Genomic DNA, 27974 nt, shown 5'->3' with positions numbered 1-27974 from the left:
TCCTCCCCCAAACATATAGATATCAAACCACCTCCCAGGTCTGACCTACACTGTTACTTTCCAGGGGTTAACTTGGCACTGTGCGCTTTAGGCAACACCAGTAAGCCCATGACTGTGATGAGCTGCAATTTACAAGCGACGCCGGTTCTCTGGCAAAAACCTTCACCAGCCCAGCACCAAAACTGAGGAAGGTACGCTTACATCTGCCCCTCAGCAAGGCGCTACGGCTGAGGGCAGCTCAGCAGCCCCTGGCAGGCCACCCTTTGACTTAGCGAGAGGCTGAAGCGCTTCCTAGGATCAGCAACGCACAGAGGAAAGGCTTGCATTATGCTGTTAGCCGTGGGAGCCATCCCAGCCAGAGATCACTGAGAGAGAGGACTGGTGTTAACGCCAGGCAGCCTTTTTCCTGCCCCAAAACATCACCGATCAGCAGTTAAGCTTAGACCGGGGTAGACGCGTTAACGACACCTAAACGCTGGAGCTGAGGTGACCAAACTGTCTCCACTCAAGCCCCAGGTTTGTCCGGATCCATCATTCTGTAAGAGGCGTTACCCGTCCTGCCTTCCCCCAGGGAACCGGGGGGTCTCAGAGCCGCACTGGGTTCAAGAGCAGCCGGGGGCGGCCGTACCTGATGTAGTCGTAGAGGTCGTGCCACTTCTCTCCCTTCGGCACAGGGAAAGCCATTTCCCGCGGCATGGGAGCCACCCCACGGCAGGCCAGGTCGCCTTGCCGGGCCTCGGAGAGAGTCACACCTGGCAGTACAGAGATAAAGATAAAGAGAGTAAGTTCTGCAAGGCCCGTGGAGCTGGCTGAAATCACGTGCTTCCCGTGGAACACGGACACAGGTCACTTCCCTCTCTGAGAACACCTGAAAAACAGATTACAACCCCGAGACCTGTAACAAACTAACACACCTCTGCACAGGAATATTCCTGAAACTCTCAACCTCCAAAGACAACCCCAGAGCATAAACCCCTGGTCTTGAGTTATAAATCTGTCAGGCCCAAGATTCACTTAGTTTTCTATTCAGTGATTCAGCAGTTTTACGTGATTTGTGTTAAGGCTCTTTTCTCATTTTCTTGTCTTCTTTCCTTCACGCGTTTGTAAATTCATAAAAGTCTTCAAGATATAGCAAGTTTCAGGAATCTGAAAGCAGTAGCTATAACTTCTTCCTCGCTGAGGCTTTCCAGTGGGCCAGTTTGGGCAGATTTCCAGCACAAAAAAAGACAGGCAGAAACAAAGGTTTTGACCAAAGTATCCCTGCCACGCTGAGCAGGTGGATAAAAAAAATGTAGGTTGGAAGATTTCTGAGACAAAAAAAAAACACAGGCTCTTCCGGCAGATAAAAGCACAGGCCTTGGAGATGTGAGGCTTATAACACCTTTAATTTTTTTCCCCTGAAAAAAAATTCTAACCTCGGTAAGATATTTAACTTTGCTCTTATCAGTCACTTTTACAGCTGGGAAATGAGAGGACACTTCCCTCCAGAGGTCAGCAGATTGTGGAAACTTAACATCGTACCAAGTGTTTTGTCCTTTCTGCTTCATATTGTACGGCTACAGCAACGGCAGCCAAGTGCTCTGCCAGGGCCAACGACCCTGCCAGCATCACCTCTGCAAAAGCAGCTTTAAACCCCCACGGGTTCCACCCAGGCCGGGTCAAAGTCACGGCAGAAACCAGAGGCCACGCCGAGGTCTCAGCTCCTCACCTGGGTCGAACACCAAGTCGCTCGTGCAGAGGTTTTTGACCAGCAGGTTGGAGCAGAGCTTGACGCTCTTCAGGTGGCTGTAACGGCGGTTGAGGTAGAGGGAGAGGATGGAGTGGAGGTCCAGCACCAGGCAGGTCCAGCGCACGTCGGCAGGGGCTGCTCCCACGAGATCTGGGGAGGAGAACAGCAGGTGGCAAAAGAGAAGATGGGAAAAGCCACTACAGACCTTGGACTGTGGACCTTGCAGAATGGGAGAGACACAAGGTGAACGCGGTTAAGTAAAGAGTATTTACCAGGCAAGACTCCCACCAGGCTTGGCTTGTCTGTGCCAAGGTGGGAGACGGGAAAACTCGCCTTGTAGCGAGGAGCGCAGGAAGGACAGACAAGCGGCCCTGCTGCCTCCGTGGACCCGTGCCCGGCCTGACCCTGCACCCCACTGCTTGGCAGAACGGGGACAGGGGACATCCCTCCCGGGAGCTAGAGCCTTCCAGCTGCTGGGGGTCTCCTGCTCAGGACCACCACCCTTTCGCCCTCCATGAAGGCATGAGGTCAACTTCTGAAGTCAACTGATTTCCTAACGATTGATTTCAGCGGTGCCGTGCCAGCCCGGTCCCGAGCAGAGGCACCACGCACGCTCCTCACCGCGCCTGGACGGCCCGGCCACGCGGCCGTACTCCGAGCCCTCAGCTGCTCCGCAGACGAAGGGGAACTGCAGCCAGGTGGCTGTGGACTTGAACTCCTTGAAGAGGTTGGAGAAAGAGATGCGAACCACCTGGTGCTCCTGAGAAGCCAAGACACACACAGAGCTTTAGTCACCCTGGTGGCTTCGGTGGGGAAATGCTGCAGACGAAAAGGCGCGTGGCCGTGTCTCCCATCCCCTCCGTGTCCCCTCTGGAGAGGCCACAAGGACGGAAAACATCTCCAGCCCCGGGGGAACCCCCCAGCAGCAACAAACACCAGCCAAGTTCCACACCCTCCAAGCACAGAAGACCATCGCTGTCACCCCCCCCTCCCCAAGTCCTCCAATCAGGCCACGACGCTAACGACGGCGGTTTCACGAGGCCACCCGGTGTCCCGTACCTTGGTGGTGACGTCCAGGTGGACGACGAAGTGCTTGTGGGGCACGGGCCTGAAGAGCAGGTAGAGGTAGCGCCCGGTCAGCCCCAGCGACTGCGTCCCCGACCGGGGCAGCTGCAGGTAGCTGCTGCCAGGGACGGAGCCCCGGATCCGGTAGACGGTTCCCTTCAGCCTCGCGTCCTTCCAAAATCACGGCACAGGGTGACCGGGGAGGAGGGTGGGGTGTCAGCGTGGCCCACCTGTGCCTGGTCACCCCCCCTCCTCGCCCCCCCCCCCCGGTGCCCCCGTTACCGTGAGGGCGGCCACATCCCCCTCCTTGGCAGAGCGCTTCCACTCCTCCACGCGGAAGTGCTTGAAGACGTTCAGGTACGGGCGCTGCCAGGCTGCCGGTACCGGCACCGGGATCGGCGGGGGGGACAGTACCCCCGCCCGGACGCCCCCCCGTTACCCGCTGTACCGGGGACCCTGCCGATGCCCCCGTGTCCCAAGGTCCCCTGCCCTGTTGGCACCCCGTTATCTCTGTGCCCCGAATCGCCCCAGCCCCGGTGTTGCCCTTGTGCCCCAGGCCCGGTGATGCCCCCGGTACCTCCATACCCCAAATCTCCTCAGCCCCGGTGACAGCCCCGGTACCTCCGTGTCCCGAGCCCCTCCAGCCCCGGTGATGGCTCTGTTACATCCATGCCCAGAGCCTCCCCGGCCCCGGTGATGCCCCCAGTACCTCTGTACACCAAATCTCCCCAGCCCCGGTGACGCCCCCGGTACCTCCGTACCCCGAGTCTCCCCAGCCCCGGTGACGCCCCCGGTACCCCCGTACCCCGAGTCTCCCCAGCCCCGGTGACGCCCCCGGTACCCCCGTACCCCGAGTCTCCCCAGCCCCGGTGACGCCCCCGGTACCCCCGTACCCCGAGTCTCCCCAGCCCCGGTGACGCCCCCGGTACCTCCGTACCCCGAGTCTCCCCAGCCCCGGTGACAGCCCCGGTACCTCCATGTCCCAAACCCCTCCAGCCCCGGTGATGCCCCCGGTACCTCCGTACCCCGAGTCTCCCCAGCCCCGGTGACGCCCCCGTTATCTCCGCACCTCAAGTTTCCCCCACCCCCCCCCCCCCACCCCCGGTGTCGCCTCCGGTAACCGCCGGTACCTCCGAAGCCCCCCCCCCCCCCCCCCGTTCCCCTTCCCCTCCCGCCGCTACCTGCCGCCATGGCGCGCGCGCCACCGCCTCAACCGTCCCGCGCGGCCGCCGCCAATCCGCGCGCGCCGCCACGCCCCGCCGGCGGACGCCGGGAGCGCGTCACGCGCCCCTCCCCTCGCGCGGGGAACGTCGTCCCCCCCCCCCCCCCCCCCCCCCGCGGCCGCCGTCACGGGTGGACGGGGTCACCACCCCCCGTTTCCCTTCCCTTTCCCCGGTCCCGGAGCGGTGGCGGCAGAGGCGGAGGGGAGCGCTGGGGGTGCGGGGAGTTTATGAGGGACGGGGCGGCGGGGGCTCAGCAGCCCGGGTTGCCGAAGCCGAAGCGCTCCTGGGCGGCGTGGATCTCCTGCAGCAACGCGTCGTTCCTCAGGCCCAGCTGCAGGAAAAGATTGGGGGGGGGTGTTGGGGTGTGGATCAGGCACGTCCAAGGGCGCCCACCCCCCGGGTGCAGGGCTGGGGGCTGCGAGCCACCGATCCCCACACACACATCCCACGGGACTCCCCGGGAAAAAAAAAAAAAAAAACCAAAAACAAAACAAAACCGGCCGTTTCCTCCTCTCTTCCAACGGGAGGGGAGCAGCCGAGGGGCAGCCTCCCCCACACCCCACCTTCGTGTATGCCGGTTTTTGTGCCCCAAGTTAAACTCGCAGGTTGGAAGGGAACCCCGGGCCGGTTTGCTTCCCGCTCCCCGGCAGCTCCGGGGCCCGTCCTGCCCGCCCCGCCGCAGCGCCGAGGCCCAAACCTTGACGGTGTATTTGTAGCACTGCTCTGCCTCCAGCTCCCGTCCTCCCTGCAGAAACGACACGAGAGCGGCGAGTGAGGAAATCGCCCCGTGGGGAACGCGCCGGCTCGCAGTGGAATAACCTACTGTAAGAAAGCTCAGCACGAAGGATGTGCCCCAGGGGAATAAGTGCATCGGGCGATGACGGGCAGGGAGGAAGGGCACTGCTTTTGCCATCCCAGCACAGTCCCAAAACTATTTTTACCACTCAGATCTACAGTGTGATCTTCAGGCTCGTGAACAGATACTGATAAACCCCCCCAGCTCCATCGGGCTGGCAGTGGGAGTAACTGGCTGGCTGGGCACTCACTTGCAGGCAGATGAGGGCGAGATATCCCCACACTTCAGCGTTGGTGTTATTTAGGGCATTAGCTTCAGAGAGAGCATCCTCGGCTTCCACCATCTCTTCCAGCTTGAGAGAGAGAAGGAGAGGTGTGGACAAAAAGCGAACAGTGGCCAGAACGGGCTTCAGAACCAAATGGGCATCTGCTCTAACAGCCAAAAAAAAAAAAAAAAAAGAGTGCAACAAAAGCATCTAGCAGGGTTTCCCTGATAGGGATGTAAGGACAGGATTTAGGGCAGAGACAACCAGTTGTCCTCAGTGCCTGCGTCCAGCTCTCCGGTCTGGAGCGCAAGCCTCTTGCCACTAACTCCCAAAATCCCTGGGAGCATGCTGAGTATTTACAAATCAGCCCCCAGCTGTAAGGGAAGCAGCACAAACAGCTTCACCTCCACCTCTGGGAATCGAGGAGTCCAGCTCCATGTGAAAATGTGGCTCCGGTCCTGATCCCTATTCCCGCTGCGCAGCGGCTCCCGGGAAGTGGGGGTGCTCCCAGGCCACCACTCCCCTTCCTGGCTCAAGTCTGCAGCCTCCCAGGAGGTGTACACTTAACCAAGTGGGACACAAGTTCAAGGTCCTTCCCTGTGTGCATCCCTCAGCCAAACTCCTTGGAGGAACCTCGCGAGGTGTACCTCTGGGAGATAGCGCGCTGTTGGTGGCTGGGTGTCCTTGGCAGCCCTTCAGAGGGTGCTGGATTCCTTTGGGCAAGGAAAGCACCGAGATTCCTCCCCGCTGACTTTCTGCTTAATTCCTTCGTGGTGACATGCAGGTCATGTGCCGACAGGCACTCAGAGCATGGCCCGGGCCCAGATTATGTGCTTGCCATGACATCCCAGGGAAGGAGGTGCTGGCAGGCCCTGGCAGCGGGACGAGGTGGGGAAGGATTGCTGCTCCCGGAGCAGCTGCTGAGGGTGCCTGTCCTCTGATATCGCCCGTACGAGCAGCCCAGGGTGCCACGCTGGGACTGTGACAGCACATGGCACACGATGACCTTCAGGAGCATTGGTTTCACAGGCAGCCAAACTTTACTTTATTAAAGGGAGTCATGCAAAAGCAAGCCCTGCATCCCATGCCACAGAGCCAATTAAAGCACAGATGACTTGAAGGTAATTGCACTTACCCTGTAGCAGGCAATTCCCACCCCCAGCCAGGTGAGACAGGACGCAGAGTTCTTGCAGGCAAGCAGGTAGGTTTGCTTCGCCCGGCCGTACTGCCAGGAGAGAGACAATCGTGTTTCTCTCTGCATCAAACTCATCGCTCCGCAGACAGGCCCCCCTCAGGATTTTGCCAAACACCCCATCTCCAGTAGAGCTTAGATCCCCCACGTCCCCACTGCTGCTGCAGGGGCCGAGAGCTTGCCCACTGCCCCTGACACGGTGGCTTGGTGCTGGCAGGTATTAATACAGTAATGTAGAAGTCACCCTCATTGCTAGAATGATGAGAAATAGCTCAGCAGCACCCTGGGACGTTGCAACTGGGACTTGGAGCTGCCACAAAGGAACAGGGCAGGTCCATGCTCCAAGATGTTGAGCACTCCAGAAGGGTTTGCTATGTTGTGAGATCTTGGCTATGGCTACAGAGAATGGTAGCTTGTACCTGGGGTCTGAAATCTCCTGCTATTTGCTTTGTGGCAAATTCTCTTCTACCACCACTGCTTGCTCCTCACCTCTTTCTCTTCCAGGTAAATGGAGCCCAGGCGCAGATAGACGAAGTGCATATCTGCTGCATCCTCCACAAAACTGATGGTTCGCTCATAGCACTCCTTTGCCTCGCCAAAGTCCCTCTTCAGGTAGCACAGGTGCCCCTTCTGAGCCCAGACATTTGGATTCTGTGCACACAAAACCAGGAGTGAGACATGGCTGGGAGATGGGAGGACGAGAAACCTGGGAGAGGGGCAGGCACCCTTGTAATCAGCAGAAAGGAAGAGCTGGCTGGTGCAGATTTTATGTGTGGAATTAAAATCAAGTCAGTGGGCTGCCTGCATAACACCAGCAACGGGAGCCGCCTCCAGCCTTTCCCTGCACGGTGTCCTGGCCCCTGCAAGGCTCCCCAGGTATGGTCAGTGTGCCAACAGCATTTGGAGGCATCAGCTTCCTTCTGCCTTCCATTCAACCTGACTCCCCAAAGCTGCCTTCCCTCTCTGCTGAATAGCAACCTTGTTTCTCATGAAACAGAGCCTGACTCACCAACAGAGGGAAAGAGGATCAGGATACACACTTTCAAAGGGAAAAGAAAGGCAGAGGCTTCAGAGAGAGGAGTCCTCGCTCAGAAATGCCGCCTGTCTGTGCAGGAGATGACAGAAGGCAAGTAATAAGCGGGATAATGAGGAGGGCCGTGCTGCAGCCACAGCCTGATGTGGTTCATCAGCTATGATTGTCCTCCCCTGCAGAAATCGCTGCAGACTAGCATTAGAATTGCTCAACTGGAAATGAAGCATGGGCTCTAGGTTCACACGCGGCAACAAGACAGGCAGGGTCTGCCACGGTGTTTGGGCAGTGTCCTGCTTCGGGACACCGCGCTGCGCCCCAGGAACGCACACAGAATTACCATGTAGTCAATCCGAACGGCCTCGCTGAGACATTCTTCGCATTTGGAGAGATCTTCCTTCAGCAAGGAAGTCTGGGCCAGCACCAGGTAGTACGCACAGGAGGGACCTCCCTGAAGGCTCAGCAGCTCGTGGGCAAGTGCCCTGTGAACGAACTGTGGAGGAACGGCACACTGTTGTGGTTAGGAGAGCAGGCAAACCACGGGCACCCCCAGAATGACACGGCAGGAGCACTGACTCTCACCAATTTGACTTCCGTGAACAGAAAACAGACAGGAGATTCTTTTCCCCCCTCCTTTGAATATTTACCTCCATTACTTCTAGTTCTGTTTTGCTTTAAGCAACTCTTTCTACCATAAAATTAAGGCAGCCGGCACAATGTGGCAGTCAGAGAGATCTCACAGAGACGAGGGGGGGAACAAGGTCATTCCACAGGTGACACAAAAATTACTCTGACATACGCAAGCGTTTGAAACAAGAAAGGAGTACTGGAGTCTTGAAAGAATCACAGTAACAGCTCCCATCTCCAAATGTGCAGAGAAGAGCATATCTGCACCATGTCTGACTTGGCTGTTCCCTCTGCAGCAAGCAGTGCTGAGCTGAGGCACCCCGAGAACCTCGCCTGCCTGAGATGACTGTGTCCTCAACCAGAATTTTGGTCTGAATACTCCGCCTGGCCACAGTTTTGCATTCCTGGGCAGTGGAGGTTTTGCTCCCTCTTGCACTCGGCATCTGGGGTAGCCTCAGCTTGTTCTCTGAGCCCAAGAAGGGGGCTTGCTGGAGTTTGCCACCAGCTTTTTGGTAATAACCCAGGGAAGGAGACCGAACCTCCCTTCTCACTCCCCCAGTCCACATTGAGCTGACCTGGACGGCATTGACTCTCATCAGGAATTCCACTGCCTTCATGAAGATTGTGCAGGGAGATTGGCTGAGGCCAGTCTCAGATGGTGCTGCAAGAAAACATGTCTCCATCAGTCGCAAAGTGGGCTTTTTATTTCTGAAGCAAGAGCAGGGGCTGAGACCCTGCTGGGGACAGAGAAATCCCAGCGACATGTTGTAAAACCCAGGGGTTGGCAGGGGAGGCTGAAGCAGTGATTAACTCAGCATTTCTTTCTGAAGGGCTTAAGTTTTGTAAGAGATGTGGAAAGAAAGAATGCTCCTGACCCTCTAATCTTCCAGTCCAAACTCAAAGGAAGAAAAGGTAGGAATTTATGATTGAAGCTTGTCAGGGTTAAGTACAATGAGGCCTCTGCCTCCCCAAACCAATGCAGTGGGTTCTGAAGCACCCAGCACTGCCATCTCTTTGCCACCCATTGGGAGCACAGAGCTGTAGAGGAGGCAGATCACACAACACACGACCAGAGGAGATCTGTAGGGACAGTTTAAGAGCTGGCATCTCAGGAGGGAGACATCTGAGCAGCTGATGAAGGCTGCTGAGCACAGCGACGTGTCGGGAAAGAGCTGCATTCAGCCGCTGGCTGTCCGTCCTGAGACGTGCTGCTCTGAAAATCGGGATGAACCTGCTTTTCCTGGAGATTCCCCAGCTAGGGAGAGAGAACAAGCCTTGATGTCTTGCCTTGGCATCAGGATGGCCATGACTCAGTGCTCCCAAGTTACTCCCCTCCCCACTGATCACACAAGGCCATCTCCCAGCATTGGGCTCTCTCATACACGCCAGGCTCCCAACCCTAACCTTTTGGGGCTGCTTCTGGTGCAGTAGCCTCTTCCTCAGCTGCCACGCAGGCCAGGGCAGGCTCTCCCACCTCTGGCAGTTTGTCAGCTGAGCCATCTGGAACTCTCTCTGGAATGAAACCCCCAACAACCATTAGGTACAAACAAAGAGTTTGCCATAAACCGCCAAGTTTGGAGTGTGATTCCACAGAATATAGAGAATATCTATCAGATTTTCAGAACTGGGAAGAAATTTCTTTGCAGGAGGCAACACCCAGGTCTGGGGTTTTGAGTACAAGATTGCCGTGTAAAGCTATAAACAGGTATAAATGAGGCAATATCCCTTCCCTCATAATCAGAAGGGACAAAAAAAGGCATATGACATGAGGCCTGCCTGCCTGAGGCATGGAGGCAGTGGTAACATTAAAAATAAAGCCAACCAACGTTTCCCACAGCCTGGCCAAATATTCAGGGCTCAGGACAGAAAGTCTTGTCTCAGGGTAAGGCTGGACTCATCAAGGCACCAAAGGAAGCCTTCGGTTCAGGGTCACCACCGAGCAGCTGTTTTGCCCCTTGAATTGGTGAGGCAGTGCTTTCCAAGCTGTGTTGGGAAGTCACAGCAACAGCTTTCATGAAAGCTAAACCTGGACGACCCTAATGTACGACTGTCACAGGGGCAGCTCTGCCCTTCCAAAACCTCAAAAAGCACACTCGCTTCCTCCAGCCACCCTGGCCACTACCCACACATCGGTATGTCAGCGACACTGGGCTGGGGCAGAAAAATAAATGCAAAGACTGGTCTTTCTGCTAGACTGAGGGAAAGGCAAGGCATTGGCTGTGCTGCTTTCAGAAAGCTTCATCATTTAAAGCAACACACTTGCCGCTGTTGTCTCTCGTTGGTGGAGTCTGTGGTCAGTCTATTCTAGCTCACAGTCCACATCTTCCTCCTTCATCCTTTGTATTTCTCCTCTTAGAAAGACTTTGAAATTCCTCCTCTCCTTCCATTGTTCACCATCTCCCACACTGCACCGAGCCCCCTCGTTGCTGGTGCTAGGGCACCTCCTGATTTTGCCCGGCATTACCTGGCAAGCAGTCTTCTGGGCCGGGGCTGGGAGACCTCACACACTGAGCAGAAGTGTGCTTTTCCCCTTCTTCTTCCTCAGCAGCCTCACGGATGCTCCCCTCCTTGGTGAGCTGTGCTTGCAGTAGCTTCTTAGCCTCACGGAAGGCCATTTCTGCCTGAATATTATTATTCTGTAGCTCGTAAAACAAACCTATGGGAGGCAGAAAGAGCAGCATAAGCAGACATCCGACCATTAGCCAAATGCTTCCCTTATCCCTCAGATCAGAGCAGGTAGAAGAGGGTCAGGGGCAGAAGCAATGCTCAGCTCTACAGGAATGCCTTGAGCACACAGGCTGGCTTGCTTTTGTACCTGAAAGTGTCCAGGCTACAATGCTGGATGGCTCCAAGCAGCAGGCATCCTCAAAGAAAACCTCTGCCTCTTCATAGTGCTGCAGCATGACAGCCACAATCCCACAGAGCAGCAAGCTGGGGGCAGGGTCGGACAGGTTAGCCTTGCAGATCCCCAGGCAGTGGTGTGGGGGACACCCCCCACCCTTCCACCCACCCACCCACCGGGAGCACACAGCACCTTTGGATGTGATGGGGGTCCAGAGAAAGAGCCTGCTGGAAGCACTCCTGGGCTTTGGTTGTTTCCTCAAGCAGGAGGCAGAACGCCCCATAGTCCAGCCAGTACTGGATGTTGCGCTGGTCCTGAGCTACCCTCTAGACAAAAGAGATCCTCGCTGGAGTGAGGGCTGCTGCAGTCATGTTCAGCACACACAGTGAACTGGGAAAACAACTCTGGAATGACCACAGCTTTCCTGTTTAGCAGCAATCAAGCACTTGCCTATCACATGCTAGGGTTTCCCTTAACTGGGAGCAAGCTGGGCTTCCTCTAAGCCTCCTTCAACTAACACACGTCCTCCAGCTTCAGCTGACCTTCTCCTAGCCTCCTGTTAGAGGGCCCAGTATCCCCAGTGCTGACGCAGCATGCCTTTTGGACCAGCTCATCCCCTTTCCCCTGGTCTCGAGGCTGAAGTCTTCAGTGATCTGGGAAGGCTCTGTCTCACATCCTCCAGAGAGCAGCATCTCCCTAGAAAATCCCTCACACATTCAACCTGAGTATCCTGGTCATGTTCACCTCCTTCCTCCCTACACAACTGCCAGGGATGGTTGAGGCATCAGCAGCACAGGCCCCACACCGCTGCGATGGCGTGCTGGCTGCCAGCCCAGACACACAGGAGATGGGCAGGAAAGAGCAGAGGCTCCTTTACCTGCTGGTGGTAGAGAGATGCCAGCTTGTAGTCCCTGTTGACTTCAGCTTCATGAGCAAAGAGCCAGAGCTGCTCTTCGGTTGTGCGGGACGGAGGGGCAGGAGTAGCAGTTTCCTCAGACAGTAGCTGGTAGGGAGTGAGACAGAGTGTTAGCCCTGGGGAGGGTAAGAACGGTTCATGTGATCCCAGTACAGCAGCAGTCCTCAGTCTGGCACTGCGCTGAGTACAGCCTGGTATGTTTGGGGCTGGGTAGCTTGGACAGGCAAGCTGTCCCAGCAGCTCCTGTTTATAGTGGGACACGTTCCTGTCATTCCCAGGTGCCTCTTCCACACAGGGACAGGGCAATATGCAGCTGTGACAAGTAAAAGTATCCCCCAGATCAAGACCATGTCAAACTTTTTTGGTGTCACTTACTGGTGACCCCAGCTCATGTGGGAAGGCCCCTGGGTGAGGGGCAGATGGCACAGACCCAGCCACCCTCACCACGAGCCAGGTAAAACAGCTTTGACTAGTGGCATCATGCACATATCCCACCATCAGGATTTCATAGCAGTGGGATACAGGTGCCCAGGACACTGCCTCTGAGTGTGGCTTGGGGCCCACGTGTGGTAACTGCAGCAAATGAAAGCACGAGCCTCCTTCTGCCTTGAAGGCAAAAGTCCCCCTGCCTTCACTAGATGCAGTGTCTAGCCCTGGATCCACAGGGAAGTCATGTCCCAAGTCACTCAGGTTTCTCCCTACCTGGTTCAGGGCAACGTGCATCTGGTCCATGAGGTACACGTAGAGCTCACTGAGAAATGCCTGGAACTGCTCCTGGGTCTCAAATGCTGTGGTCTTCAGGTATTTCTCCCTCACAATCTTCACAACAGCATACTGTGGAGACATGCGACTGTTGGACAAGGCAGGTCCCCCCTGTACCCTCCACCAGTTCCATAATCACACAGAGCCAGAACACACTGATTTTGCCTGATGCTCCAACATAGTTCCTAGGAAGAAATCCAGCCCAGCACTGATAAAAGTGAAAAAAGCAAGCAGGGTTGAATTCCCTTCCCACCTCCCAGCCCTGGCTCTCTTTGACACACCGGTTCCCCTTTAGGGACAAAGTGTGGGAAGGCTTGTCCCCTTGGCACAGAGAGGGAGTCTCCAGGCAGAGTGTGGTTGAGGAAGACCAGCTGAGAGAGGGGATTCCCCTTTTTCTGCCAGGGCAGACTGTGAGTATGCAAGAACAGTCAGCTTTGCCTTCCGCAGGCTATGAGCATGGGGCAAATGGATGTGACCAGCTTTGGAGCCTCCCCCCATTGACAGGAACGGTTCTTCTGGTGTGTCACAAAAGCAGCATGGTACCTGCTCTATCAGAGGGAAAACCTGTCTCCCCCCATACCCACTGCAGCAGCCCCAGATAGCAGGAAAGGATTGTGGAGCAACACACCCCCCTTAAGTTACCACCACGGAGCAGCACTTCCTCACTGAGAAACTGCAAGGACAAAACAAGTAAGGAAGCCAAAAGCACACGTGGACTCTACCTTTAGCTGCTCCTTAAAAGCAAAATATTTCCCAGAGCTGTTGAGCTCAAAGTTGAGCTGACGCTTCTGTTCCTCCAGGGTTTGGTGGTCTATCGCTCCCTGGTCAGGCAGCTGCTTCCCAAAGAGCTCATGGTATTCATTTAGGATGGCAACAGCAATGCTCGTGACATGTTTGTGATAATCTTCTACGGCCTAGGAAAGAAATAATCAAACTTCACAAGTCACTTATGCCATCAACCTTGAAACGTATTTTATTTGCCAGAGCCCATGCCTCCCATAAACTCTGCCTGACTCAAGTCTCAATTAGTCTGTCATGCATCCTTTCCTGTCCACGCCCCAGGGCTGTGAAAATATCGACATGTAAATACAAAAGAGCTCCTTCATAATTAGATATTGCTTCTGCTATATTTTTCAATCAGAACCCAGTATCTCTTCTATAGCAGTATAATTGGCTGAAAGTAAAATAGATCTCATTTGCTGGGAGCCTTTTAAAGCCATGGGCCAGCCCTCTTCAGCAGAACCTGTAATCTTCATAATCTCAGTGGCAGAAGCTTCCATGTGCTGCAATAATCAAAATGTATCACTCTGTGCACTCCAGACAGTCCAGCACAAACAAATTCTGCAGCAGCACTGGGGTCAGTTACTGAAGTGCTGCTTTTTCCCCCACTGTTGCTTTGTATTTACCATAGGCCAGGGGCCATCTGAGGATATTCTCCTTTGACAGCTGCTCTGCACCCACAGATGATGATCCAGCGCTCTCAGACCATTTTCTGAGAATGTCGCACACACAGAAGTCCTCAGAAATTCTGGGTGACCTGAGAGGGGCTGATTCATGCTTGTCTGGGCTGATGAGGCACATGGGCTAGTCTGAGACAAAAAACTGTTGGGACTACCCTGGGTAAACATAAGGTTCTGGTAGCCTCTTTCCCCACCATCCCGTTGCCTTCCAAACACACCCACACTGCTGCCTTCCCTGCATTTGCTACACCTCTCCCCTTCGTATGGGCTGCAAACAGGAGTGACGCAGCCCAAGAATGATTTCTCAGTGCATACTGCTGTGAAGATAACCTATCCAGAAGTTTTCTTTTCTGTGTATTTCCTCTTCAAACCTCATCTACGTGTTGCTGCAGGGCTGAGATTGAGAATGAAGATTCTACTGTGTGAGAGGGATGAGGTGGCAGAGTGGTGGCAAGCCCACAGGCTCTTGCACCCACCTTCTTGGCTCCTGCAGTCCGCGGAGGCAATGAAGGTCGAGGAGGAATCATCTGCTTGACCCTGTCAATGAGAGGACAGAAGAGATCAGCCAGATACACTGCCAGCAACGTTGGCTCGTCTTGGGTGCAGGCAGCCTGTAGCATGAGAGCTCCAGCCTGTCATTGTGTCCCTGAGACACCTCACACGGACCTGGGGGGGAAACTGAAGTCTCAAACCAAGAATGAACTGTAAAGACCAGGCATATGCATTCAATGCTTGTAGCTCATCATAATTGGCTTAGCATTTGTTATTGCTAGCAATCAAAAACACTCTCCTAGAGAAGCAGATCTTCTTTAACCCACAACCTCCTGGGTCTGCCAGAACAGCTATAAGAAAGGTACCAACCTGAGCAAAGCTCTGAAGAATTTTAACACTGTAAACCCTGGGCCACCTGATCTATCAGTTCATAGAATCACAGAATGGTTTGGGTGGGAAGGGACCTTAAAAATCATCCAGTCCCACCCTCCTGCCCTGGGCAGGGCCCCCTTCCCCCAGCCCAGGGGGCTCCCAGCCCCGTCCAACCTGGCCTTGAACCCTTCCAGGGAGGGGGCAGCCACAGCTGCTCTGGGCAGCCTGTGCCAGTGCCTCACCACCCGCACAGGGAAGGATTTCTTCCTTATGTCTTAAGGTCCTTAAGGTCCATGTCCTTCTGATGTTGGGGGCCCCAGAGCTGGACACAGCACTGCAGGGGGGTCTCCCCAGAGCGGAGTGGAGGGGCAGAATCAACCAACATTGCACAGTCTAGCTGTGGCACCTCATCCCTTGGCCATGCATTGACCCCTAGATACCATACCAACCCTGTTTGTACCACTTCTACAGTTACAATGACCTTTCAAATATGGATCAAAAGCCCTTAGGTTTACCGTAACTTTTACTAAGATTTTATTAAAATCCATGGTGTCAAACCAGCATATATTCATTGGGAGTTTTAGCAAGATTTCCTGCTTGCTGGTACCATAACACCTTCGGTCCTTAGAACACAATCCAACCCACCAAGCAAAGGTGTCACAGCCCTGTGATGGCTCCTACCCAATTAGCAAAACAAACTGCTTAATCTCTACCAAATATAAACCACTCCTATAACTGTTCTGCCAGCTTATAGAGCCTTCTCCGGGTCCCGAGCCCTGGCCCCTTCTCCCACACAAACCCCTCTCGCACTCTCTGTGGCATGGTCTGGTGCCGTGGCCCTGAGTGGTCCCTTTGCCCTGCAGAGACCCGTCACCACTCCTTGGGAAGCCACGAAGCCTGAACAAGTGGATACTGCAGCTCCCACGCTCACAGTCCCACCCTCGCCCAGCCTCAGAACAGCATCCATCACAGACGTGTTACCTCTGCCAGTCGTGCAGATGAAAAGCAAACTGCTTCACTTTCAGATGAGAAAATCAACAACCACCTGGGGAAAGTGAGGGAGTGAAGAGGGCCAGGCGGAGGCTGACAGAGGATTTTGGATGGAGCCCAAGAAAGAGAGAGATGGTTTGCTACTAAGATATGTATTTAAACATCCTTCCAGAAAAAGATCCACCGTTGATCTCGCCTGCTAGGACACATGTATGTGGCATCAGCTGGAGCCCCCGAAGAGAGAGCCCTTCCCACAACTCAGGAGGGCTCATTTTTCAGGCCTGACATCTACAGCTGTGCATGGCAGGGGAACAAGGAGGAGTTACACTGAATTCATGCAAGTCGCAGTAGAGTAGAAATGGTATAAAAAGGGCCAGGAGAAGGTCTGTTCTACGGGGGGTTCACATTCCTCAACCCGTTCTTCCTAGAAGACAGCAGGCAGCACAGAAGACAACACACATACTTTCCCTTCATAGAATGGCTGCTGCTTGTATTTCTGTTTGAGAGAGACATACCGCCTGCACTTGTTACACTTTATTCATTTGCTGCATTTTCTCTTTTTTATTAAATAAATTATATGTGCTAGGTCTTTCCTAGACTGTAACGCAGCTGGGCTACCACTGGACAGGAAGGATCTGCCTCAAATCAAACAGACTGTGGAAGGCTTGAAGCAGCAGAGGTGAGAGAGCAGCTCTACAGCAGAATGTTGGGACAACTAATGTAAGAGCTGAGGAATGGGTAAAGATTGTGAGAAAACTTCTGAAGAGGATAAACCGGCAGAATGCTATAGTGAAGTTACAGCAGTGATAGCCAGGGCTGGTGGCCAGTCCTGATCAAGCAGCTGAACATCACATGCAAGAGGCAAGCACACGGGGATTAACGGGAAACAAAGCCCGGTCGGGAATGCAGACACTGTTGTGCTGCTCTGGTGTCTCTCTTTTTGAGAGGAATGGCAGGGAGATGTCAGCTGAGATGAACGCAAGTGTTTTCCCAACACACCAGATGCTACCACTTAAGCAGTCTGGCCAAATCCTCCTCCTGATTCCAGTGGGCTTTGGCTCAGGCTCTCAGCTGGTCCTTACAGAGCACTCCAAGGGGGTGGCTTGCTCTACAGCCCTGTTTCTATCCTGCAGAAATGAGCTGTCAGCCCCAGAGTTACAGCACGTCTTTACGCACCGTCTGGTGAGCTCCTCTCGCGATCGCTTTGGTACCAAGGCCTTGTCCAGCTTTATCTCCATCACCAGGAATGTTCCTGCTTCAGCGTATTGCTGTGAAGATAAACATTGCTCTCTCAATGTCATGCTGTCTAGAGCCATTACTGGCATGATGAAAGACTGGGCATAAAGGTACAGATCTTCAGCAAATCCTCTTTGAACTGCAGAGATACAACTTGTTTTATAACCTGCCCTCAGAATGATTTACAGCAGCAAAATTCAGATCAAGAAACCAGTCTAGGAAAAAGGAGAAAGCCCAAATAATCAATCTGCTTGCAGAACGAATATGCGTTCTAGACATTTTGAGGAAGAAGACAAAACGTGAAGGAATGATTTTAAATAAATGCCTGATTATTTGCAGAGACCTTCTAGCCCAGTGCTAGACTGCCCTCCAGCTGGACGTCACTGGAAAAACTCCATGACAGCATCTACGTAAAACATCCCTTGTCCAACTCACTCAAAGTATTTAATTGCGTGAGAGGTGTGAGACACCGGCGCAGTGATGGTCTAACAGTCTTTGCTTCTCTTTGGAGATACATAATTACCTGTCCATCAAGGCTGAGGTGTCTGGCATTTTCAGCTTCTACAGTGGCATCTGGCAACTGGATTTTGGGCACGTTGGACATCTATTGAAGAAAAAGAAAAGACGTCTCTTGTTTCAGAATCAATAAACCTCGCGCCTTCACAAGTTCAGGATGTGAGTTGTACGTTTGCTCAGGCAGCATGTACTAAAATTTCAAGATAATGAGTATCTCTCAGTTGGCTGAGGCAACACAGCACGAGTCCTGGGTTTCTGCATGCTCCAACTACCTCTGACGTGGAAATGGAGCAGCCATGTTGCAATATGCCTTTCTAGGCCTTACCTTTCTGTTGGAATCCTTATCTTTGGTGACTTTGTCCTCCTTCTGAGTCTTGCTGGGAGCAGCTCTGGAAAAGGGAGTACTGACTCCTGGGGTCCATGACTCTTCCTTAGTCAGACTGATATGCGTCCTGAGATTCCGGAAAACACTGTGCTGACTTTTGGTCTGAAAAAAGAGAAGGAACAGAGTGAATCAAGGGACAAACTAGGCTTCCCCACCCCTTTGCCTTAACCTCTCACATCATGAAACACATTGTCAGGGTCCTAAATCCATTAAGAAGCTATGCAACCTCATCCTCTCCTCCTAGGAGTTTAGCTGCCAGTGCTCGAGGCCGGCTCTGATACTGTATAGCTGTGAAGCCTGAGGTTAGACTATGAAAAGAGCTGCCTGAGAAAGCCTCAGCAGGGTCTCCCTGTCTTCTCTCGAGAGCTGTACTTTCAGTGGCACTGGCACTTGATTCTTGCCTGAGCTACGCGGTAGATATGCTGGAACCCAGCCCCATGCTGCCCTGATCCTGACCCACTGGCCTGGATCCCTGGCTTGATCCCGGACCTGCCTCACGGCTATGAGCTTGCCTGGTGATGTGGACTGTTAGAAGAATCGGGCTACCAGGTCTGCTCTGCAATTTTTTGCATGCCCCCACCCGCCCTGCAGTGACTCTCGGCTCCTGGCTCCCTTTCTGACATGGAGCAGCTTCCCTGACGACATACGTCAGTGAATTGTGAGGAACAGGTTTTTCATATTGTCTGTTTGCACACTGCTTGACCACCTAGACAGGCAGTTCCCTCCCAGCCGTTACTGTTATCTGGGCTAGCAAGAACTGAGGGGATGCTGGGGAGAGGATGGAGCATCTTGGATGGTACCAAGACCGTCTAGACCAAGGCCAAGGAGCAGCCCAAAGCATCCACAAAACCAGAGAACAGGAACGACAGAGAGAGCATGTGTCGTGTCACTTGTGACAGATAAATGCTACAGGATAAGGAGTACCCTGCAGCCAAGAGGCCATTAATCACGGCGGCGAAGCAGAGACCAGCAAACAGCTGTGTGCCTGGCCCTGCTTTGCAACCACCAGCGAGAGCACAGAGGCAGGGAGGAGGGCTGTAATTCACCCGGCTCCTGCGGCCTGGACAGCAGCACCATGGGGGCAGCGGGTAGAGAAACCAGGCTGCGCATCTGCCCTCCTGAAACAAGCTCAGGTCTGTTCCAGGAGTACTGTGGGAACATGGAGATGTAACTGTCGCTCTTAGTAACAGAAAGGGGGAGAAATGCAAAGGCAAATAGACCTCCGTGAGCTACATCTGAAAGAGCTCCAGTGACAGCTTTTTTGGTTGTTGCCTGGGGTAACACTATGCTTTTAGAGCCACTGTTTGCTCTTCCCAGCAACGCAGTTCATTTGCCCAGACTGGGGAGAGGGGAGCGCTCTTACAGCTCTCCCTGGCAGAGAAAGGAGTGGAGTGAGATTCAGAGCCTCTCTCATCCCCCCCAAGCCTGCTCCTGCATGCCCAGAAATCCCCTGCCTTTGAGAAGTCTGCACCTAAAAGCTTGTCTCATTATTTTTCTCCATCACCAGAAGGGCAGTGAAGTTTCAGAGCCAGCCTCTGAGTACCACTCTGCCCATGCTGCCTGCTCCCAGCCCCGCTCTGCGCAAACACAGCTGCAGAGCCGGAGCGGAGCTGGCTGGCTGGTCTGCTCTCACCTTCTCGAACACCTCTCTGTCTTGGTAGGTAAAGACACGATAAGCACCTCGGATCTGCTTCACACCAGGGCACAGCAACGGCACCATGTTGACATATGCCACGCCGTGAAAGAAAATCTGCTTGTCCTCATCTCCCTGGAAACACAGAGCAAGGGACTGAGATACTGAACGGACTGTTATTCTCTTTGAGGAAACAAGGTCACTGATCCCATTAAGAAGAGGCCACACAGCAAACTGATGCACCTGATGAGCCAGTGGCTCTCTCTCTCACTGGCACACAGCCGAGACAACCCAGACGAATACACTGGAGTCATTCAATATGCAGAATATCAATTTTATCCCAGTCTCTGCAGGGCAGCTTTTCTCTCTAATGCCCACACTGTGCCATTCCTCAGGACGGTCCTTCTGAGATACAGCTGCAAAATTACCAACCGTGTGGTTCGAAATCCAAGCAACCCTCCTAGAGCTGTGCATCTCGGGTTTGACAGAAATCAGGTAGCTAACGGAGGTCTGAGAGCCCAGGCTAGCAGCAGATTGGTGACGGTAAGGAAGGAGGATCTCCACCAGAGCTGCAAAATCCTGGGACCAGTGAGTGCTGAAAGGGATTTATACCAACTTATATGACTTTGACCTGGAACAGATTAGGAGCTCTCACACGATCAGCTGCCAGGAACAGAACCATTAGCTAAGGGGCTGTTTCTCTGTTAAACCACCCCAGTTTATGTGCAAAAGCATATCTTATTTACACCGTGAGAAAAAAAGGCATGAATTTCTTCAAGGTGCTCCAAAACCACATTGACCAAAGATAAGCTCGGTGAGTTACCTTAATTCTCAGAAAGCACCCTCTCCCTGACCCCTCTCCACCAAGCTACCACAGACCGTCAGCCAGAGCTCTGTAAGCTACAAGGAAAAAAATATTATCCTTTGTCTATTTAACAGCTCTATAAGGCTGATTAATCCCTTTACAAAGCCTCTAGCTCTCAGACTCGCTTTGGCTGGTTCAAGGCTGGTTTTGGTATTACAAAGGCATTGAAAGGAAAATGCTCGATAACGCAGTGCTGCTCCACAAGCCAGAACAACATATCCCTCCCCACTTTTACCTTTTCAGCTTTGGTGGCTCTCCCTTTGCTGGATGAGACCACAGACATCCTGCAGACCTCCACCGGCCAGTACTGACACTCCGCAATGCGCTTCTGCAGGCTGAACACAAAGGAGGGCACTGAGAAGATGCACAAACCAAGCTGGAGAGCTACAACACTCTTCTTTCTGCCTCAGCAGACCCAAACATCCCCCCTTGAGTGTGCTTCAACCCGGTCCCACAGCAAGCACCCTGGGGCCACGGGAACACGTGTGCTTTGGAGCAGGGTTGGTATGTTTTCTTCTCCATCCACTGCTGTGTACATTTATGGCACAACCAGCAACAAAACAATTGTGAAAGCAACACACTAGGTTTTCCTTCTCCCCTGGTTACTTCAGGAATGAAATGAATAAGGAGGAACATGATTAACTTTGGTATAAATCCTGAATTGCACAGAGCAAGAAGACCCTGAGCTCCCATTCAATGGGCCTGGTAACTCTGAAACCAGAAGACAGGCTGATGGAAGTGTAGGGAGAAAAAATTTTTAAAATCAAAACAGATAGGAGGGAGTATTTCCACACGAGGAGTAGTTTGGCTGTGAAACTCACAGCCATGATGCAGCTGAGGCCAAGAACATTGCAGGATTCAAAGAGAAATGGTACACTCATCCTGACTGTGAGCGTATCTGGAGCCATTAAAGGTAACGTTTATCCAATAAAAAAGAAAATTAAGAGAGCCCACGTGGAGTGAAAGGATTTTAATGTATTGGGAATTCAGCAAAATTTAATTAGCAGCTCAGAGGAGAGCTGTGTGGGCCACCCTGTTCCATGTCTGTTCACCATAACTCTTCTGCACCTTCCTTCAAACCTCAGAGGGAGCAGTCACCACCTCCAGTTGCCGGCAGCATGAACGAGCATTTATGGCCTGGAGACAGCAGCTACAACCAATTCATCCTCTCCCACCATGGCAGAACTAAGCTGCTGCCAGCAGTTAAAGGCAGTTGGCTGCTCACTTGCTCATGTGAACACCTTTGGCCAACAGACAGCCACAGGAGCCACGGGAGGTGAGGCAGAGCCACAGTTTGACCACGTAAGAGGTCTGAGAGCACCTGCACGTTGCTGTTCCCTGCCTTGGGTCACTCAGCTGAGCGCATTCTGGGGTGGTTTCTCCCCACTGCTCTGTGCTGGAAGGGAGGTTCGCAGGTCCCTTACATGACTACTGCAGCAGGATCCAGGTAACAACGCCTTTCCATGTCCCATACGATTTTCTTCATGCTTTCTGCTTGGATCCTAAATTCCTTATCCTGTGAGAAACAGCGTGCCATCAGAGCCAGGACAGCAATCTCCACAGCCTGCATCCTCCCCAAATCATCCCCAAAAATGTTCCCTGGGAGAGAACGTGAGTCAGACAGAGGCGTTCAACTCACCCTGCCCTAGTAGAGTAAGTTAGCAGCCCTTGCTGCAGACACCAGAGCCCATTAGTATTAAGAGCCTGGCTCACAAGGAGATAATACAACTCCCAGCCCAGCAGCTCAGGAGCAGGCAGCGTTCTGGGGAGCAGACCTGCCACATGCACCCCAGGGAACTCTCCTGCAGTGAGTTAGCACGCCCGCTGTCCCAGGCAAACCATCTCCATGTCTGGACGCTGCGCAGAGGACCGACCACCCGCCTTCCTCCTGTAACAAGTCTCTGCAAGTCTTTCTCAGTCCCCTCAGTGAGACCTGACGGTTCTCTTCCAGCCATGACACTGCCAGTGCTTCCTCACCTCTCTTTTGTTGAGCTCCCCATCCTCATCCTCATAGGGACCACCAACAATGAAGGAGTTGGGTATGCTCAGGGCACCAGGGGCCATGATGTTAGCAAGGGGCCATTTTTTGGGCCGGGGTAATGGCTCTTTTTCACCAGCAAACTTCAGGATGCCATTCTTGAAGAGCAAGGGGAATTCCTTCTAGAGAGACCGGAGAATGAAAGAACTTGCATTTCCAACATAAGCAGGAGCAAGTGCCAGCTGCTCCAGGCTGGGTCTAACAAAGCAAAGCAGCAGTGCAGGCGCCCGGCTTAGAAAATGCACTCTACCACACGCATACAAAGAATGGAGAGAAAATAAACAGCCATGTGGAAAAAAAAAACCTGCCAGTTTCAATCCAAAGCTTGCCGAGCAGACCTTCGCTTGCGTTAAAGAAACGCATCATGCTACAGAGACCCTGAGAACTCACAACAAGGGCTGCTGTTGCACAAGCACAGGAGCTGTACACCCCACGGGCCTGGACACATGCCCCACGGGGTGTGCTGTGGGAGAACAATCCCCTTCGTAGCAGCCAGAAACCCTCTCACTGTGTCTGGACCAGTCCTCACCTCCCCAGCTGATGGTACTTGCAAGCAAGCCATGTAGTTTTGCAGGGGTCCAGAGGCAGCAAACGCATCGGGGACAGAATAAGCTGCCTCCAGCGTGACGCTCAGGAGGTTACCATTTGAAAACTGTGTTGCAGAAAGCAGGGGCTCTTTGGTGCACACTGTCACTTCAAGGCCACCCTGTGAGACAAGGATAAAATAGAGTCAGTAGCTCGATAATTATAACTCTCCTGCTCTTGAGGGAGAAGCAAGCAGAAACCCAAGGCCAGAATGTATAATGTTATCTTATTCCTCACCTCAGATGTAAAGGAAAATAGACCAGCACAGGAAAGGAATTTCATGAGCAATTTGTCTGAATTGTGATATTTGTTTGTTAAACCAGAACCTGCTTGAAGCATGGCATATGCCCCAAGGGTCTCATAAAACGAACCAGGAAGGAAGAGTCAGGGTCTCATAAAATGAGCCACAGAGAAAGAACATCAGGGATGGAAAATAATGATTTTCCCCTGGTGATTCAGAGCATGCCAAGCTAGGGCCACACTTTGACTCTGCCCTATCTCCACGCTCTGTGTGCAGTCTTTAATTACCTGTTCCAACCCTGGATGGATGGTGTGCAACGAAAAAACAGCTGGTCAGCATTTATTATCTCTCCTCCCTAATGAGTGCCCCCCTGCCTTGCTTATTGTGTAACACCTCTCAAATACAGAAAAGTTAATGCAATATCCGCCCCTCCAATTCACCCTCAGTGCTAACTGCAGGCAGACTCAGGAGCAAAATTAGACGCATTTTCCCAGTCACATACTTCATTCCCTGCTTTATTCACTGGGTACTTTTCAACCAGCTGAATGAATAAGGACCTTGCAGAAAAGGCAGTCAGAGTTTGTACAGTAATGGACTCTGAGACATATTGTCCACAGAAAAGAAGACTAATAACGTCGGGCAGGTAATCCTGCCTTTGTCTTTTTCCGTTTTTTTGTCTTTTTTTTTTTTTTTTTTTTAGCACTGTGCTTTCCATCTTGAATATTTTTTCCAGAGCAGTTTGGTGGTAGCTGCACACATTAACATTTCCTAGCACGACCTCACCTATCATAGGCAACTAGGGACAGATGTCAACGGAGTAGGAAAGGCCTCCAAGCTTGTAACATATAGGGCCATAACATATCCGTGATGAGCTCGGCGGCTGAGTCATGCTGTCTTTCCCATTAAAAATCAGCAGAGAGCCGCATGAGCGAAGGAACGGTTCCACATTCCACATACCTTGGCCTCCGGGTGAAGGCTCTCTAATGGAGAGGTGGGCACTGCATACAAAGGAGCCGAGACCTTAAATGAACACTGTCCTGGGAAGAAACAGAAATGAGAACAGCAAAAAGTGGGACCCTCTGTAGGGAAATCATGCCCTAACTCCTAATACTGAGCTATCGATGTCAGCCCGTCTTCCCCCAGACCCAGCTTTCTACAGATGCTATGAAGTGCGTTTTGTCAAAAGGAGGTAAGTTATAGTCAGAGGTCCACTAGCAAAGATCAAAAAGTTCCAGGGAGTGAGAAGTGGTTATGGAGGCTGTGGAAGTCGATGTTGTACCTTGCAGCAGAGGTAGAAGGTCCACCACAGCTTGGCCGAGAGGCACGGTCTTCTCCTTGTGTCTCTTCTCCTTTTGCAACACTTCTATCACTGTCACTAGAGAGGTAAAAAGAGGAGCTGGCAGAGTTTATCAGACAGCTTCAGAACCTGCAGTTCAGGGGCTGCAAAGGGTCTGTGTCAGCTCTGGCACACGCTCCTACTTCATCTCCCGAGGCCGACAAGAGCAATGAAGCCCAGGAGCACAGGCCAACATGAAAGGGGATTCTTCCAGCTGGCAGGGACGGGAATGGAAGTGCTGAGCCCCCCACCCCCCCGCTGCTGAAGTGTTATTCTTAAACAAGTGACTCCTGCAGCAGGCATGCAGAGCGGAGCAGCTGACAGCACCCACCTCCAAGGAGGGAGATTCGGCGTCAGGTACTTACAGAGCACAGGCTTTTGTGTAATGTCATCCAAGGAGTTGGGCCCATTGAGGCTGCACTCAAAGCTGGTCATGAAATTATAGTTTGCTGTCCCGTTTGGCAAGACATCAGTCTTGGAGGATTCTCCCAAGATCGCTCCATTGTATTCCACATGCACCGAAGTAACCGACACGTCGCTTTTGATAGTTTTCTGTCAAACAAACAGCACATTAAGCAGCTGGCCCTGCAGCAACAGGCCCAGGATGGAAATTGCCTCTGGCAGGCAGCTCAGCTCAGTGCCCAGGACAGGGTTCACTGGTGGGGCTGTTTGGCTGTTACACTATGGGAACGGGGAAGAGGAGCAGAGCTTGGCTGTGCTGAGACCTTGCCCTTCCCTGTCTTTAGGAGGGAAATTTCCTGCTCCACCATGCTGTGATGGCCCAAGAATTATCATGAGCTGTAGCAGGGGAGATGGAGAGGTCCAGGCTTCACCCCAGGAAAGTCAACGAAAGACACATCTAAAGCAAATCTCAGAATACCCCATTGATATTCTTGTGCTTCCAGGAAGCCTGAGACTTTTGTTATCTCTGAAGAAAGTAGCTCCTGAGCTACATGGCTGAGCCCACAGGACACTTGTGTATATCTCACGGCTGCAGAATGACCTGAAATCAAAGGGCTCCAGCAAGCTCTTTGGGGAGCACTGCAATTTGTTGTTACACCACCTTCATACCATTTGCTTTAAACAGAGATGAGGAGGTTAGAATTTAAAAATGTCTCAGCAGAGGGGCTTAAACATGGGTGGGCGGGGATGTTGAGAGCACGGCACATCGCAGCGGGGATCTGCGTGCCCGGGCAGCCCTGGCCAAGCAGGCAGCACCAGGCACGCAAGAAGTGCTGAGACAGCAGTTATGGAAGAGCCTCCCTGCAGGAGAAACACAGTTTAGTTCGTCCAGTGAAGAGCAGCCACTGCCCTGAACACAGGGACCGTTGTACCCGAACCCAGCTTTTCTTTAGTCTTGAGCCACAGGGATGCCTAACCTCCACAGGCCTCTCCCCCAGCTCCCTCTCTCCATGTCACTGGGGTAATTAATTCCATACTGGCTCTTGCACAAAAAGAGATTTCTTTCACTTGGTTTTAATTTTCAGTCCGACTGTCTCCTTGTCCTATGAACAACTAAACAGAAGAATCCAATTAACCTTTCTCTGTGCCATTCATTATCCTAGACTCCTCTCTCATCCTTCTCTACATTACCTCTAATTAAGCAGATTCCACACTACTTATAGCTGGAATGTTTTTCATATTGTTGTTCTTGTTACTGCATTTTTGTAACCCCCTCTCCTCTTGCCACAGCTGTCTCTCAAGATGGAGCGATCAGAACCACAAAGCAACATTCTGGATACAATCAGATCACGAGTCTCTTCTTTTCAGCATTGTTTTTTCCTCCTCTTACCTTATATTTCTCACCTAAGATGCTGTTTGCTGAATCTATCAGTGTGAGAGGTACTCAAATACTACCATGTAAAGACCTCAAAAAAAAAAAAAAAAACAAAAAAAACAGGCAGGTGTTTTTGATTTGCTTTTTTTTTTTTTTTTTTCCTGCTGGTAGTACAGAAGCAGGGATTTGCATTTTTCTGCTTGCGGCAGTAGCTGAGCTTCTCCTCCGCATTCCCTCCTAAATGCCAGTTCCTCTAGAAGACTTTAAGGACAGCTGGGTATATCACGCAGCACACGGCAATCACAGTAATCACGGTTTGATCAGAACCAGCTCATAGTCATGCCCAGTAACTGTACTGGAGCCAATGCCTTTTTACAACTAGAGCCGCCCTATTGGTTTCACTATGATTTAAACCGCTGTAGTTGGGATGAAAACCCGACTTTATATCCAAGGTGAGATCTTTTTAGAAGTGTTTGTCTCACTGATACACATTTTCACTGCGCTTCGCTCAAAAAACCTACCATTTACGCGCAGCTAGGCAGAGAAATACATTTCAGTGCAGCATCTCTGGACTGCTGCTGAGGAGGTGCGTTCCCCAAACTACGCGAATCACAAACCTTTGGGCAAACAAGCCCCCAGCGGGGAGGAGGAAGCCACGGCGCTGCACCGCTGGATCTCCAATATTCTCACCACTCCTTCCTGTAAGCCTTACCACCTCGCCCCTGGTCTCGAACGGGATCACAGCACACAGAATTGCTCCGGCCTCGTTTATTAAACCAGGAGGGGCATTTTCAGAAGAGCTTTACCAGGCCCTGCGCCTTCAGCACTGTGATCTGCACTCGTGTTGCTGGGGTCGACTGCGACTCGCTGGGAAATGCTGCAGCATCGGGCGAGGCAGAGGACTCCTCTCCGGCAGGCAGCCCCGCAGGGACCTCCATGGCTCTGCAGGAAAAAGAATGAGGAAAGAAACATGAAACTGCCTTATTCTTCTCCCAGAAACGTCTGCAGGCCACAGCAGCCGTGGTTGCTAGCATTATTCAGGGCTTGGCTGTCAAAACGCCATTGAAAGCACAGGGCTTTGTCAGTGACGAATCTCTCATGAGGAGCAGGGGGAGGACAGGGAGAAATGTAATGCAAAAATTCTCCAGCTCTGTAAATTTAACCCAGCTGCAGCTCTCGGCTCCTCTGTGAAGGGCTCAGCGTGACAAGCCGCTCTCCCGGGCTCTCTCTTGCCTCTTGCTGGACTGAAACGCGCGGCTGTGGGGCCGGAACCCTGCGGCCGCCAGCCCACCCTCACGCAGCCCCCCCCCCCACACACAGGGCCGGGGGACCTGGCGCCATCCCGCACCACGGGCGTGGAATCCCCCTGGAGACACGGCGGGGCCGAGGACACCCCCGTCACGCCGCCGCTCCCACGCCACGGCGTGGAGCGCCGGGGGGCGGCCCGCAGCCCCTCACCGGCACCGGGCGGCGGCGGGGCGCGAACCCGCGGCCTACCTGCCTCAGGGGGCGGCCCGCGTCGGGTAACCACGGCAACGCGGCTGCTCCCGCGAGGGCACAAAACCTCGCGAGATCGCGGCCCCTCGGCGCCGGGGGGAGGG

At 53.0% G+C, this 27974-nt stretch overlaps 2 protein-coding genes across 7 annotated transcripts in view; both read right to left on the bottom strand.

The window, feature by feature from the left end:
* The window catches only part of LOC104368223 (mitochondrial Rho GTPase 2), a 43666-nt gene extending 39640 nt beyond the window's left edge, over positions 1 to 4026 (bottom strand). The window contains exons 1-6 of the mRNA XM_042798571.1: positions 3976 to 4026; positions 3077 to 3168; positions 2789 to 2965; positions 2351 to 2489; positions 1709 to 1879; positions 629 to 752 (exon numbers count right to left, since the gene is read on the bottom strand). Coding sequence (XP_042654505.1) covers positions 629 to 752; positions 1709 to 1879; positions 2351 to 2489; positions 2789 to 2965; positions 3077 to 3168; positions 3976 to 3985 — 713 coding nt within the window. The 5' untranslated portion in view covers positions 3986 to 4026. The remainder of the gene's footprint in view (positions 1 to 628; positions 753 to 1708; positions 1880 to 2350; positions 2490 to 2788; positions 2966 to 3076; positions 3169 to 3975) is intronic.
* Positions 4027 to 4227: 201 nt separating this feature from the next.
* On the bottom strand, positions 4228 to 27913 carry CFAP70 (cilia and flagella associated protein 70). Of its 6 annotated transcripts, none has more exons than XM_042798561.1 (28): positions 27871 to 27913; positions 27180 to 27315; positions 24962 to 25148; positions 24540 to 24635; positions 24218 to 24297; positions 22964 to 23140; positions 22374 to 22556; positions 21821 to 21912; positions 20632 to 20731; positions 19532 to 19666; positions 17839 to 18000; positions 17521 to 17601; positions 16938 to 17029; positions 14384 to 14444; positions 13170 to 13361; positions 12388 to 12519; positions 11647 to 11772; positions 10962 to 11095; positions 10743 to 10858; positions 10392 to 10583; positions 9332 to 9439; positions 8503 to 8588; positions 7641 to 7793; positions 6760 to 6921; positions 6214 to 6303; positions 5064 to 5165; positions 4715 to 4762; positions 4228 to 4348 (listed from the first exon to the last, which is right to left on the bottom strand). In XM_042798561.1, the coding sequence occupies exons 2-28, from the start codon at positions 27309 to 27311 to the stop codon at positions 4268 to 4270; spliced, it is 3300 nt and encodes a 1099-aa protein (XP_042654495.1). In that variant the 5' UTR covers positions 27312 to 27315; positions 27871 to 27913; the 3' UTR covers positions 4228 to 4267. The 6 variants fall into 6 exon arrangements, with proteins under 6 accessions (XP_042654495.1, XP_032857451.2, XP_032857453.2 ...); XM_033001560.2 differs by lacking the exon at positions 27871 to 27913 and adding an exon at positions 27722 to 27851; XM_033001562.2 differs by lacking the exon at positions 27871 to 27913 and having other exon boundaries at positions 26991 to 27577.
* Between the last annotated feature and the right edge of the window lie 61 nt (positions 27914 to 27974).

This window comes from Tyto alba, unplaced genomic scaffold (genome assembly GCF_018691265.1).
Source record: "Tyto alba isolate M040663 unplaced genomic scaffold, T.alba_DEE_v4.0 Super-Scaffold_28, whole genome shotgun sequence".
Lineage (NCBI taxonomy): Eukaryota > Metazoa > Chordata > Aves > Strigiformes > Tytonidae > Tyto > Tyto alba.
The sequence above is the reverse complement of the archived record's forward strand: the minus strand, read 5'-3'. Positions and strand labels throughout refer to the sequence as shown.

Excerpts from the sequence above, each read along its gene's own strand:
- CFAP70 (XM_033001559.2), bottom strand. The coding sequence starts at position 27,407 with ATGCTAGCAACCACGGCTGCTGTGGCCTGCAGACGTTTCTGGGAGAAG. Across the intron at positions 25,149-27,179 it reads TGCTGAAGGCGCAGGGCCTG|AAAACTATCAAAAGCGACGT; the intron begins GTAAAGCTCTTC and ends TTTGTTTGACAG. Across the intron at positions 10,859-10,961 it reads GACCCCCATCACATCCAAAG|CTTGCTGCTCTGTGGGATTG; the intron begins GTGCTGTGTGCT and ends CCCTGCCCCCAG.